This window comes from Neoarthrinium moseri, assembly GCF_022829205.1.
Source record: "Neoarthrinium moseri strain CBS 164.80 chromosome Unknown scaffold16_Wmoseri_CBS_16480, whole genome shotgun sequence".
Classification (NCBI taxonomy): domain Eukaryota; kingdom Fungi; phylum Ascomycota; class Sordariomycetes; order Amphisphaeriales; family Apiosporaceae; genus Neoarthrinium; species Neoarthrinium moseri.
Genome location: NW_026055130.1, coordinates 208,859 through 222,745, shown reverse-complemented (window position 1 = coordinate 222,745; position 13,887 = coordinate 208,859). Strand labels below are relative to the sequence as shown.

At 51.8% G+C, this 13,887-nt stretch overlaps 5 protein-coding genes across 5 annotated transcripts; 1 reads left to right on the top strand and 4 right to left on the bottom strand.

Moving 5' to 3' along the window:
- Positions 1-579: 579 nt before the first annotated feature.
- On the bottom strand, positions 580-1,142 carry JN550_005285 (uncharacterized protein; the record flags this gene model as incomplete). Its single annotated transcript, XM_049316896.1, has 2 exons — positions 580-989; positions 1,100-1,142. The coding sequence occupies 2 exons, from the start codon at positions 1,140-1,142 to the stop codon at positions 580-582; spliced, it is 453 nt and encodes a 150-aa protein (XP_049172701.1).
- Positions 1,143-2,984: 1,842 nt separating this feature from the next.
- On the bottom strand, positions 2,985-3,897 carry JN550_005284 (uncharacterized protein; the record flags this gene model as incomplete). Its single annotated transcript, XM_049316895.1, has 2 exons — positions 2,985-3,550; positions 3,621-3,897. 2 exons carry the CDS (start codon positions 3,895-3,897, stop codon positions 2,985-2,987), a joined length of 843 nt encoding a protein of 280 aa, XP_049172700.1.
- Positions 3,898-6,484: 2,587 nt separating this feature from the next.
- On the bottom strand, positions 6,485-7,928 carry JN550_005283 (uncharacterized protein; the record flags this gene model as incomplete). The annotated part of the gene is made up of 3 exons (XM_049316893.1): positions 6,485-6,676; positions 6,917-7,422; positions 7,478-7,928. 3 exons carry the CDS (start codon positions 7,926-7,928, stop codon positions 6,485-6,487), a joined length of 1,149 nt encoding a protein of 382 aa, XP_049172699.1.
- A 783-nt stretch (positions 7,929-8,711) lies between these two features.
- Positions 8,712-10,636, bottom strand: JN550_005282 (uncharacterized protein; the record flags this gene model as incomplete). The annotated part of the gene is made up of 3 exons (XM_049316892.1): positions 8,712-9,472; positions 9,529-9,842; positions 9,900-10,636. The coding sequence occupies 3 exons, from the start codon at positions 10,634-10,636 to the stop codon at positions 8,712-8,714; spliced, it is 1,812 nt and encodes a 603-aa protein (XP_049172698.1).
- Positions 10,637-11,140: 504 nt separating this feature from the next.
- Positions 11,141-13,538, top strand: JN550_005281 (uncharacterized protein; the record flags this gene model as incomplete). The annotated part of the gene is made up of 4 exons (XM_049316891.1): positions 11,141-11,189; positions 11,249-11,655; positions 11,709-11,993; positions 12,048-13,538. The coding sequence occupies 4 exons, from the start codon at positions 11,141-11,143 to the stop codon at positions 13,536-13,538; spliced, it is 2,232 nt and encodes a 743-aa protein (XP_049172697.1).
- Positions 13,539-13,887: the final 349 nt, after the last annotated feature.

The window sequence follows — 13,887 nt, the reverse complement described above, 5'->3', positions numbered from 1 at the left end:
GAATATACCCATCAACCGAGAACAGAGTCACCTCGTGCATCGACAAGAAGCGATCGGTATCTCGACGTCGGAACAATGTAATTGAGGCCGCCGCTGTTGCAAATCTGCACTCGTCAGATTGCAGATAGTTGCCAGATTCCTGGGGAGGGATGATGTGTACGGCAAAGATTCGACCAGCGTAGCGAATTGAGCTGAGGAGCGAATGCACGTCACATCTAGGTGGAAGCCCCGTGATGTCTGCCAACGTGGAATATCAGCGCTCACGTTACGCCGCACCTGTCGCATGCCTTGGTACGACTCAAGCTGCAGTATTGGTCTTCGAGACGAGTTGGTTGAACCCGCTCGATTCCACGCCCGTTGCGCCATTAGACCATGTATCTCTCAGCGTGCCCTGAATGAACGATCTGAGCACATGTTGCCTGTCTGCCAGCGGGTGTAGGGTATAGGTCAACAAAGAGCTTGCCTGTATCGACCCAACATCGCCGCTGCTGCGGCTGCTGCTGCCGACATCTTGTTCGAGCTGTGGAGTCTTGTAGACCGAACAGCTATCATAGACCTCCGACCAGACAGAAAGATCATTCATCGTATGACGCAATTGATGGCCGTGATGGTATTCGTATCCAGATCCAGGATTGAAAGACAAACCTTGCTGAGATGTTCGATGACCATTCTTGCCCACGATAGCATCCGGGTTCTCGACCCCTCTGTCCTTACTGGCACCATGCATTTTGGCATCCCATGCGTGTCCTCGCAAACATTAGCAGGTTGACTGCCAAATGACTCGATTGACTTACCATATTGGACCTTTCTGTCGGCTGTCTTCTGGTCTGCCCAGCCCAGCAGACCCATACCGTTCGGAATGTCATCGCCTATGCTAGGCAGCTCCCATCTTTCGGGGCTGGGCGTAACAGTAGGCATGGGAACCGCGAGTATGCTTGGATAATGCTCGACAAACGTGACGCTTGAAGCAGAGCTTTCTGCTATGGCACCTGTGTGATGCTTGTTAGCCCCCATAGTATGCCATCAAGTGAAAGACAGTATCCGCAGACAGAGATTTGAGGACGAAACGTAGGATAGAGAGGGACAACTGAGGCCATACCTTGATGGGACTCGTGGAAGCCAAGAGTGTTCGTCGACGGCATAGTGGAGTTTCTGTGATTGAAGTCTAGCATCACAACGCCTTGCCATCAAGGATTCTTAGGAGGGGGCGATGGAACCGTGTGGTTTACCCGGTCTTGCGCCTTGTTGACTTGAGAACTTTGACGTGTGTTAGAGTAGAAGTGGGAGGAAGAGGACGTTTGGTGGGGTTTGTAGCGAGGTGGGGGAGTTATCACTTATTTAGTATGGAATCGCTAATGCGTCGACAAGATTCTGAACTGTTGATTGTCGTTGGGTCAACGACACTCTCAGGTGTCCAGTCATCAATTGGTCGACGACATCCTTTAGGAAGGCACTCGTCGACCGGATTTCTTGGAGTGGCTACGACTGCTGGTAGATGAAGCTGTCGTAACATATGAAGTTGATAAATTGCCTCAATTGACCAGCGGCTTGGCAAGAATGTGTATTTATAGTATTAATACAACCGTGGATTTTAATTTCGGCACAGCAGCTCTTGCGTTCTATACAGAGACATGGACGAGGGAGACAACAGGACATCCTCGATTGTATCATGTTGGCATGTGTTCTAAGAACGTGATAGCATCTGATTCGTACTTTGATATGATGAACAGTCGCACCTAGGCTCCGAACTGGCTTTGAACCGAGTTCTCTCTATGGTAGTAAGTATGGCGTCTTACAAATCGGGGCAAACCTGAGCTACTGTTAATCAACCGCATCTCTCATCACACCAGTGCCAAGAGATCAAAATAGTACAGGCTGATGACCCGGGAGCGCTAGAAGAAAAATGCGATTAGCTGCCTTGATCGAAGACTTGCAAGGACGCTAGCTAAACGTGCGGATTAGAAACCTTCATACAAGGCTAACTCAAACGTAGATGCGGTACTGCAAACGTAGCGGCTTGGTAATTGTGGCAAGACATAAACTCTCGTCGATAGCCAAGAGTCAAGAGAACATAAATTAGGCGACGGTTTCCATCCTCGAATATCCTGGTATTCTTCGGAAGGCTGGAACCCCGATATTGATCATCAAAATCCAATAATGAGAGTACAGCAAAGAATTATGGAAATCATGTTCTACGCGACGCAGTTTGTCAGACAAGAGGGAGGCCTGGTATAGTCAAGAGTACCTAAGATGAGTTTTTATTGCAAGAGAGACTGAATCTTGTCCCTTCATACGTAATGGGACAATATTAGGAATATATATCGGGGCCTATGAGGTTCCCCATCGGACTTGTTATGAACCTAATGCATCACTATGACACAGATCGAATTTGATTTGCCGGTTGCTTGGGAGCAAATTATTCTTACTACTGCGCAAACTTGCGTTTAGTTTGGGAGGCCTCACTGAGTGGAACAGTGAATTTCTACATGATAGCAGTGTTACGCCACTATTCGAAGTCTAATTGCAGGGTATAATATGTGGATTAGATTTGTGCATTCATGCTTGCAGGCTTGGTAATTTAAGTCGCAACAAGTCGTTGTAGTCGGCAACGGCAGTTGAATAAATCCTTTTAAGTAGGTGAATGAGGCAGGCAACTGCTTATCCGTATGTCTCTTCCATAATTCCAGAAGGCCAAACCTGCTTTTATGAGCGAGGGGATACCAGTACACAGACATATGGTGGGCATTCCATATCTTCGAATCGCATATGCAAATGGCAATAAACTTTTTCCATTGTGATAGAGGAGCTGAATCATACGATTCTATCTGTCGTTGGTGGTATACCCTCTGAGCATCTACTTTGCTTTGAATATGAAGCCATGGATATCTGTAAATTCCTTTCTATGTTCAAAACGAAGGTCACCAATCCAGACCGTCCAGCGCCAAAACATTCGAGATATTCTCGGTCATCGCATGTATGCATGATTATGCACGGCAGCTATCCCAGAAGCTATATATCCTTGCAACCTGACCGCGTGTGAACTCATTTCTGAGGTCGTCGCACGTATAGTCCATGTAGTTGTGGATGGGATCACTGCCTGGCTGATTGGGGCATGAGTCGCGGCTCTGCACGCATCCGTATGTCGCGCTGGCCTGGGCTGGGGTGTCGTCAACGTAGTCCCCAGAGCCCGTGCACGAGTTTCCTGTAAAGGTATGTAGAAGCCCAAACCAGTGGCCGATTTCGTGAACGGCCGTGAGGCCTAGATGCTGTAGTGGAGAGTTACCACCCGGCATGGTTCTGGTGGTGAGGAAGCAGCCATCACTGATAAATGCCGACTGGCTCGGGTTCTGGACTGGCAAGTTGCAGAAGCCCGTTGTCTCTGTATCCTGGGGATACACGGTCTGCATAGTGTAAAGGTTCAAGGTCTTGTAATCGCCCTTGCGTAGTGAGCTTTGCATCGCATAGTTGTTGTACCCGTACGCCCAATTTGAGTTCACAGTCCAGTCTGTACCGCGGAGAGTGAACTGAATGTTGTAGGGAGCGAATCGCTCTGTGGGTTAAGTCAGTATATGGGTTTGTTACGACGCGCTATAACTCTACTCTGCAGGCGGTTTACTCACGGTTCATGACATTGACCTGGTCATTGATCTGTTGCGTGCTCAGGTATCCGTCTTGAGCGTAGTTGCTGGCGGCAATCACATGGAAGTAGACGTCAACGTGAATGGAGCTTGAAGCCCGCTTCGAGAGTCCGCCATTCTCCTTTTCATCCAAGGCCATGCGCTTCGTGAGCTCGAGGAACTCGGCAGTTGGTTCGCTTCTGCAGCCCACAGGGCTGCTTGAAGGCATGCCATAGGCAGCAACAGAGAGAGCCGCAACGGCAAACAGCTTGAAAAGCATAGTGGAGCTTCGCGAAACAACCGGGGGAAGATAGATCAGATAGAGAACAACTCGAGAGGTGAAGAGGCTTGATGATCAATAGATCAGATGAACGGCGGGAAAATGAATCTTTTATCGTCCTGCTAAAAGGTCAGATACGATGTAATGGGGCGTGTTTGCAGTGCCAGGGATCCATGTTGAATGTGCGAAACTGAAAAGTATGCGTTTTATTGCCTTTCTAAACCTGCGATAGTTTGGCAGTGTTTCAAGATCACCATAACAAGTTCAATTAGTTGATATCATGCGATACTTAGTGCGTGTAGAAGTCGGATACTGTCATTTTAATTTCTCCAAGGCTGGGACAGGAGCTTAATGCGGAACGCAGAAAAGTAAACACCCTACTGCAGCATAAATATGTCCAATCAATCTTTCGAGCATGCACTAGCGAAAGTACAGAAGAAAAGCAATGGGTTTCCACTTAACCACAAGCGGCGGTACCAGTTCGGGCAAGTTTTCAAACCACCTAGGGAAATAAGCATACCTGCAATTGCCCCTAGCTTCTGCACTAAGTCCGACGATCGCTCAGTTAGAACGTTTTAGGTATACACGTTACGAGATTAGAGTTAGTTGGTAGACCAGTGTTGGTACTTAAGATGATTGGCTTCCGTTAGCAATACCTCAAGGCTGTCGTTTCATCCGGTTGTTCTGGGCTCTCAACGGTGTCTCCGGTCGGGCCGAGCATGTACGCCTCACTATGGAGGAGATGGTACGATTTCGACCGGCGATAAGGGTGCATCGATCAATAAACTGAACAAAGATCATGCCACTCTATTGTGAGGTCAAGTCGCGCAGACATGCAACCGCAAAGACACTTGGGTACATAAAAAGAAAAGCAATGGTACATTGATACTTGATAAGCAGCGGAACTGAGCAAATGTCAAAATGATCTGCCTGGGATCGTAAGATCCCGCTGTCTCCGTCAAATTTGGTGCAAGTGCATTATAATGCTTGTCAAGGCCCCGTGTCGCGGCTCATATGCCATCGTGGGCCTCATTTTCTAGGATGTATGCACTAGAGCGCCGTGCACAGGCCTAGAGGTCAGCAAAACTCGATTGGCGTTATCTCGAATAGTCGTGCGTTTGTGAGGTCAAAGATGTGACCAATGATGACGCTGGAGTAGATGATGCGAATATATCTGTGTGGATGGAATGAGAGGTCAATTGTAGTGACTTGACCATGGACCGAGCGATGGCCCAGTATTCCACGAATACTTGAACGGAGATTTGGCTCTGCAAGCGTTTGGTTCCGAAGCAGCGCTTCTGCCTCTGTGATTGCACTCGCGCTGGACCATATCTTATCCACCTATGATTTCGGGATCGGGGAGTATGGCCAACGATCTTCAAACACTCAAAATCTTTCCTTCCGCGGTCTTGAACTCATTTTCTGAGAATTTTCTTAAGGTTTAGAGAACTCGACCCATCGGCCGAAGCAAATGGTGCATAGCTTCCCAACGAAAATTTCATCTGGTTAAAATTCGATTATTTGGTATTTGATTAAGAAGTGGCTTTCTAAGGTTACTATCCGCAGAATCTCGCAAGAAAACGAATACCAAAATTGAGCGAGTATAATATGTTTCCAAAGTTGAGGTTGTGCTACTTCAACATATTCACACCCGGTCATGAACTTGGATGGGAGCTATTTTGGGTTTAAGGAATGCGAATATCTGATAAAAACAGTGTACCTTCGCTTGTAATATAAATGCAGCTGGTGCGAGAATGCCAAGCGCTGTGTCGAACAGAACCGACCGTCAACAAGTGTAGTAAATTTTGAACGTCAAAATTGCACGGTGTGGCAACACGCGTTGAGCTTCCGAACTTCAGCTGCTTATCATGGTGGATTCTACATTGACAAGTTATTACTTGCAAGGGAATTTTGGTGCACATTTACAGGAAGATGCTACCATGTGATTGTACGGATCAACTGGATGAGCTGAGAAGGGCTTGTTCGTTCAAAGGCAAAGTGTTTAGAGGACGATGCACCGGAACAATCTTTTCAGAAAGTCATTTTATGAAAATGGGAAGGGGGTCGAAAAAAAGACCAAGGGGAAAAAAAATTCATCTCCGCTGATGCAGATCCTCGAACCTGCAACCCACGGAGGAAGGGGTGCACCCAGCAACGCCCGAAGCGCTGACCCAGTAAGCCAAGTTAGCCGTTGGGCAATTGGGACTGGGTGCCGTGAAAACAGGACAACTTAAGGTCACTTAAGAGGGAATGTCCCGGGCCACCACTGATCCTACCAGGGCTAGCAATACCATGTCCAACCCCAGGCCATTAAGTACCAGATCACAATTGGCATTCGGCTCTCTTTGAAGCTTCCCTCAGCAGTTGAATCTGAGCTCCTTAGTATCAATGGATCCGACTTACACAGATTCTGCATTATGATCATCATCATCGAAGGACCCAAGTTCGCAACGCTTGAAATGGCGTAAAAGCATAGTACACATATTCGCACGGAATGTTTTCTTCAGTGAGGTGCTTCGTTTTATGTACATACTACTCCATGGTGTCCTTACAACCACCCGCAACATGTGCTATCCATATACCACGATTATCCACTGGTAATAGGTTCCTCCTCAGCCATGTCCAGGTGGGACGAGTCTGCCGCGCTCAAACTGACGTCTTCTAGCTCGACAGCGGCATTGTTCATTATTCTCTTGACAGTGCGGGTATCCCTCTTTGCATCGACATTTTCCTCCCTCTTGCGCTTAGTTGGATTCTTGGGCGGGACCCCTGAAGGCCCCTGGGTAACTGTATGGTGTTGAGTATACCATACTGACGCCGGGATGAGATTGGCGGGGCCGGAGTGTAGTGAAGGTGGTCTCACATCTACCTCTGGACCCTGAACTGGAGCTGGCATCGGTGATTGTTCAGGCGAAGGAGCCATGCTACGATGGCGGATCGGTTGCCGTGTGGTAGATGGAGCGCTTGGTAAAGGCTCGCCCGGACTTGGTTCCGGCCATCCCTCCTAGAGACGGCTGACGAAGTCGTCGCAGTCTGGCTCGTCTTTTAATGCATTGTACAGCATTCGCTGGTCGACGACTCGCTCATGCTCCGTCCTCATGGCGCTGACACTCCTTTCACCTGGGAAGTATGAAGGAAATTTGTACTCTGGCCATAGCCTGCCGTAGACCTTAGCGAAAAGACGCAACCTGAACCACTTCATTGACTTGTCTGGTCCGGTTCGTTTCACTCCCCCTTTGCCAAGCAGGTCGCGAAGCGCACCGATAAAGGCTTGCTGTAGCTCAAGGGAGCGGCTCTCCCACTCCAGATCATGGCGGATGCCGTGGAAAAGCACGTCAAAGTCGGTCTGAGCAGCTATGTCGTCCGTCAGGGGGTCGATCTCCCTGTTGGCACAAATGGCATGTATGATGGATCCCACGGTCTGGCGATGGTCGGATTCCACGCGAGCAAAAGCATTAAGGCAGATGGGTGTAGCTGTATTTTCGTCGCATTCGTCAGGCTCGTCAAGGGGGAATGGCCCAACATCTAGCTTACGTCAGTAGCTCAAGCAGTTCGGATCGTGTATTCATGCGGAACTTACTCAAGTAGTTACAGAGGCGGTGGCAGAAGTCGATTCTGAATTTGTGGAGCGGTGTCCAATGGTTATAGTCCTTGGCCGCAATGAGCCCCATGAGATCTTTGAATGTGCTCTTGACGCCGGGTGCAAACGAGCCTTTATTGCAGACCTCAGCAGCCTCACGAACACGATGCAAGACATCGATGAAGACTGATGTTGATGCCATCACGTAGGATTGATCGCGCTGAGAGGTCAATTGGGCATGGAGTTGTATCGATGATGACGATGACGCTGATGGTGCATGTGATACCGATCTTGAGGACGATAGAATGGCCGATGCCTTGGAAAGCGTGATGTGACGGTGTTGCGAGGCGAATGCACAGAGATGAGCGGGAATGGTGTTGGGAGAAACAAGTTGGACTTGGTCGCCACGGACGACCAGCGCTGCACCACAAGTTTGCTGAGATTCCTTCATGGCTCATCAGCCCGGACCTCGAGCATAGCACACATGAACGACGAGCTACTCACTACTTGCGTGAAGATCTTCCGAGAAGCCCGTAACAAATCCATGTATTCCACAGCTTGACCGCATTTACAACTACATATCAGAACACAATCAGCATGGCCTTTGCTTCCACTATGCAGCAGTCGAGTGCCTAAGCTGTTTTGTACCTTTGCCCTTATGATACCGCCGGCTCGTGTATGGGACAGCGTTGAAGGCGGTAGCCATCGAATGATGGACAGCTTTGTTCAATTTACCTCATCGCTATCAACTTAACCACTCTCACATAGTCTGAACCGACCATTAAGCAGGTCGCGGTGTACGTGGTTCAAGATAAACATGCCACTAATGATTATGACACTATGGATTGCGAGGTACTTGTATTGTGGTTGAGTTCGAGGGACTTTCTTATCGAGATCATTTCCTCGTCCAGTCATGGCAAACGCTTTCACTAGCACTCGAATCAGGTGATTCTGGATTCAGACCTATCTCGCAATGCAAGCATGAGCACATTGGCTCTATGGTATCAACAAACGCCCAAATTCTTTTCCCCCAACGCCATGCAAATGCTAACCAACGACTTGTGCTTGTCCTTGATGTTATTGGTAATAGCCCCATCCAATTATATACCCTGAATGGAGTTCTTCCAGACCAGCTGTCACTCGAGGCAGGAGCCCATAGCAATCAAATATGGATTGTCCAACCAGCTCAATCAGCCTTGAAGTCCTTCTTCTTCTTCCGCGGAGATGGCGATTTCTAGCTGCCGGAACTCATCGATGGAAGTTTTGGGAGAGGAATGGGCGTCTTGGACATTTTCTTGTCGGCCTTGATGGTGGTGTCAGCGTTTTTGGTCTTCTTCTCGTTCCTTTTGCCACTTGAGGAATCGGGTTCTTTTGACGGAGTGCCCTTGGCTGCCGGAAGGTCCGACACTGATCGACCAACGGTAGGAGGTGGTACAGGGGTCGGCTTCTTTACCTGTGAGCTGGGGGTTGCTGTGTCCTTGGCCTTGGTCCTGGATGAAGACCCAGTCTTGGCGCGTTTGGTAGACTTCTCTGCCAACTTGGGTGCCTTGGCGGGTGGCGCAGAAGGTTTCTCAGAATCACTGTCGTCACTGGAGCTGGTGTCGTCATCCGAGCTGTCATCGTCGGAGAGCTGCTTCCGCTTCGAGCCAGCAGTTGCTTTGGTAGAGGCCTTGGTCTTGGCGGACAGAACTGAGGGGGGCAAGGTGGCAGCATTGGTCATCTCGACATCTGAGTCACTCTCAGACGAGCTGCTTGTGTCCGGGGTGGGCTTGGTAGTCTTCTTCGTTGCCGAAGCTGACGAAGATGTCTGGATAGGTGCCGGCTTCTGGGAAGGCACCCCAATGGGTGTGAACCGTGCCTTGAGGTTCTTTGGCTGCTCTCGGATCGGCTTCAGCTTGCGCACATACTGGTCGGTAGCTGTAGAGCTGGCCTTGATGGCACCGCCGAATTCAGCCATACGGCGCAAATGGACGGTGGAGTCGATGGCACGGTTCACTGTCGGCGGCGGTGAGCTACAGTCGATTGGCGAGGTCCGTTGTGGGCTTACTTACCAGTGCTGTACTTGTCTCCGCCCTTGGAGGGTATCAACAGCTGGACCTGAGTGCTGGTAGCATAGGGCTCGAGGTCCAGGCCGTAGCTATCGCCCTTGTGGTTCAGAATAGCGCCCCCGGACTGGGCTTTGGCCAGATCGATCTCCATGTCCTTGATGACGGTGATAGGTAGGGACGCAGGGGCGGTGAAATACCAGACCTGCTTGCCTTCCAGGTTCGACTTGCTCAAAAAGTCCGAGACTTCCTTGCCAGGGTTCTCAGAAGAGGCCTTGCGGAGCGTAAAGTCAGACTTGTCCAGCCACTCAGGGCGCGAGCTAGGGATTCGGGTCAGCAAGATCACATGGGGCGCGAGTGGAGGGGAAGCAGCTCACATCCCCTTGGCCGAGTCGCCATTGACTCTAGCAACGGCAGTTGAAGTGTCTTCGTCCTCAGACTCCGACTCACTACTGCTTTCTGCAACTTGCTCGGCCTCGAGAGCAGGCTTGGCAGATTTGGCGACAGTCTGTGCTGTAGTTGCGGGCTTCACCTTTGCGCCAGCTTCCGATTCGCTGTCGCTGTCACTGTCACTGCCACTGCCACTCTCACTGCTGTTGCTGCTGCTACTACCGCTATCGCTCGAGTCGCTGGCCGGTGCTGCCGTGCTGGGCTTCTTCGTAGTGGCTGCGCCCTTCTTGGGAGCCGGGTTCGCGACCTCGTCGTCCGAGTCCGAGTCCGAGTCCGAGTCAGAGCTTGTATCCGAGCTGGACTCCTGGGCAAGCTTCTTCGCGGTTGCTGCTGTGGCTTTCGCTTTCGCAGTGGCAGGTGATGCCTTGGCAGTGGTGCCGTTCACCTTGGCCTTGGTGGTCGCCGTTGCAGCTTGCTTCTTTGCGGCGATCTGGTTGTCGAGTTTCCTCTTGGCGGCGGCGAGGTTGTCCTCGGAGTCGCTGTCGCTGCCACTGCTGCTGCCGTCGGAACTGCTCGTGTCGCTGTCCGAGTCGTCGACGGGCTGCTTGCTCTTCAAGGCGGCGGATGCGGCAGGGAGCGAGCTCGAAGGCTTAGCGGCAGCCGTCTTGGCCTTGATGCTGCTGGCCATCTGGCTCAAGGAGCCCAGCGAACTCTTGGGAGCCATATTCGGCGAGGTCAACGGGCGAGTTTGCGCTCGAAAGGCCGTCGGGATTGCGCGGGCGGTGGATTTGAGCAAAGGCGCCGAGGTGAAGAACGCAGGCGGCGTGGAGGGGCAGCTGAATTGAAGCTCAGCGTGAATTGCGATGTGAACGGAGGTGAACGTGAACCGGGATAAAATAAATTTTTGGGACAAGCGCGTCCCGGCCCATCGCCGATGGTGATTGGCCAGGCAGGCTGGCGCCCCGTCTGGACTCTCGACCGCGACCAGCCACGGGGGGCCGCCATTGGTCAATGAGCAGTCGCCCCGCTAAAAAGTTGACGCTGTCTCAAGCTCCCAGTGCGACAGGCCAGACAGAAGGTGGTGCGGATGTCCTGATGGTGAGAGAAGAGGCATCAGTCGAGTGTCCCGGTAGACTGAGGTGTGAGTTCTTGCGTCCGCAAGCGTTTCTGAACCCATAGATTCCTCCTGGGACGTGCCCATGCCGTAGCGAGGCGTTTCGGGTTGGATATGGCAACGAATAAGCGGAGGAAGATCGATACTGCAGAGCAGCCACAAGGTGAATCCTCGTCAATCCATGTCCACCCTACGTCGTCGGTGACGCTCACACTGATGCAGCTCTCAGTGCGTTTGCCCGTCTAAGACAGGCGCGGGGCCAGGGTGCAAGCCTGCCTCCCGAGAGCCCCGTTGCTTCTGCTCCCCGGGAGCAGTCCACTGCGGCCAGCGCCAGCACCCCTGAAGACGTGCAGCCGGTAGCTGCCACTCGGAAGTCGAGGAGGATAAAGGCTTCTCAGCCGATCCTAGTCCCAGAGGCACCACCAGCGCTGGATGAACAGTCACAGCCGCCTTCCGCTGGCGCCTCGACGCCCTACGACTCTGCTCAAAATGCACTGGACGGTCTGGAGGGCAGCCAGACAACGGCCACACAAGCTCCAGTCATCCACCTCTCCAATTTCAAACCAAACAAGAGCACCTTCAAGAAGTTGGCTGGAGGCAAACTGCAGCTTAAACTTGCACAGGGAGAGGTAGGCAAACAGCCCTTCGCGCCTCATGATCACATACCGACTCACTCATACAGCGTCTCGTCATTCTGGGGAGTTACGGCATACGCGTAGCCAGCGGTGAAGTCACTCTCTACGGCGCCACGCTGAGGCCCTCGGATAAGAGACACTGGGTTCACGCTCCACACTGTCATGCTCTACCCGTTCTCCGGTGTCCTGAGCATGCTTCTGTCGAGGTTGAATCTCACCCAGGGGCGGAACCCATCAGGGGATTGGGCAGCTTGTCTCCCTTGTTTAGGAAGCTCTGGAATGAGACTTCTGGACCGCAAAGTGGAAAGGCTGCCGTCCCAACGTTCACTATTGTAGGTTCTGTAAACCCTCTTCGTGCACTACTTGTCTGCTGACTGCTGCATTAGTTGTTTACTTCTGCCGATGGACCTAAGAAAGTGCTGCTCTCCGATCTCAAGTCTCCACCTGAATGGAATCGTGAGATCGACAGTCTGCTGGTTGCATCTCGATCAAAGCCTGTATCTGTGGTCATCACCGGCCCCAAGTCGTCGGGCAAATCAACATTTGGCAGATTGCTCTGCAACCAAATCTTGACCGACAAGGCAGGCAAAGGACGTGGCAATGGTATCGCGGTTCTTGACCTTGACCCAGGTCAGCCAGAACACGGCTCCCCGGGGCAGATATCTCTCGTTCATGTCATCGACCCAGTACTGAGCCCGTCCTTCTGCCGCCCGTTGACAGCCTCACAAACTGCGCTGGGGGCTACCATTGTTAGGTCTCATACCTTGGCATCCATGTCTCCTGCATCAGACCCAGAGCTGTACATTGCCGCAACACTCGACCTTTTGAACCACTACCGCAACCGTTACGGCAGTCTCCCGCTCCTAGTGAACACGCCAGGTTGGGTTCAGGGAACGGGCCTGGACTTGCTGACGAAATTCATTAGCAAAGCGCGGCCAAGTCATGTTCTGTACATGGCTCCGGGCCCGGTGGATGTTATCGAAAGCCTACAAGAAAGCTTCAAGGCAGGAACAGTTGCCAGGCTTCCATCTCAGACAACTCAGTATACGACTCGGACAGCAGCTCATCTCCGCACCATGCAGACCATGTCTTATTTTCATGCCGAAGACAGATCAGGGGTACCGACTTGGACGACAGATCCCTTATCGACGGTGCCTCCCTGGCAAGTACGGTACACGGGCCCACGCCCGGGTGTCTTAGGAATCATGTGCTACGATTATCAGACACCGACAGAGCTACTTGCTGCAGCCATCAATGGGACGATCCTCGCAGTTGTTGAGGTTGAAAACGCGCTGGCATTCCGCGAGATTGTCCCCGGCGATGATAACGATGTTCAGCTGGACAAGAAGATGGAAATGGACCGCACCGAAGTCCGATCATCGTTTGAACGGCTGCGCTCAAAGATCACGACGCTTACGCCCGAAGGAATCCCATGTATCGCGAATGGGACCACCCTGGATCCCAAGTACTCTCACACCATCGGCCTCGCGCTTGTTCGTGGCATTGACCAGGCAACCGGCATGCTTCAAGTGCTAACTCCCATCCCTGAGGACAGAATGGAGCGGATCAATGAGACAGGTGGTGCCACCGTCCTTGTTAGTGGCAAGTTTGATGCACCAAGTTGGGCCTACACAGAGGACTTGTACCACCAAGCCTTTGGTAAGTCCGGTGGCGAGGAGGCGGATGATCAAATGGATATCGTCGACGAGGACGAAGCGGTTGATCCAGCCCAGAGCCGGAACGAAACCGAAGTAGCTTCGGCATCGGGACCAACTCCGTGGATCGAGGTGCTACGGGGCAGTCAGAAGCGCGGCATTGGGTCTCAGGTTTGGAGAGTTAGACGGGATCTTGGGCGGACAGCCAATGCCGGCGACTAACATCGGGCGTGCCGGTGGTAGTAGGACAATCACGTGCGCGAAAGGACATATTAGACAAGCGCAACACCGTCAATCTCAACCAATACCCAGAATCTATACGCGCAAACCGCCATCGCAAGTTCTGTCCGAATTGACATTCAAGAAATCAGTAAAATGTATTCAACTGTTTGATTAACTACTTCCGTCGAATGATTGGCTGGCCAAGTCTCGACACCCCAGGATGACACGCCCGCCAACTGTACCCTTTCAGTCCTGCAAGCACTCGTGTGCGACCCCCTTAATGCACGTGGCCATGGGAACGGTGAGATCAGGTTTCACAAAGCCCAGTGCCATGTGCCGGTCAGGGATT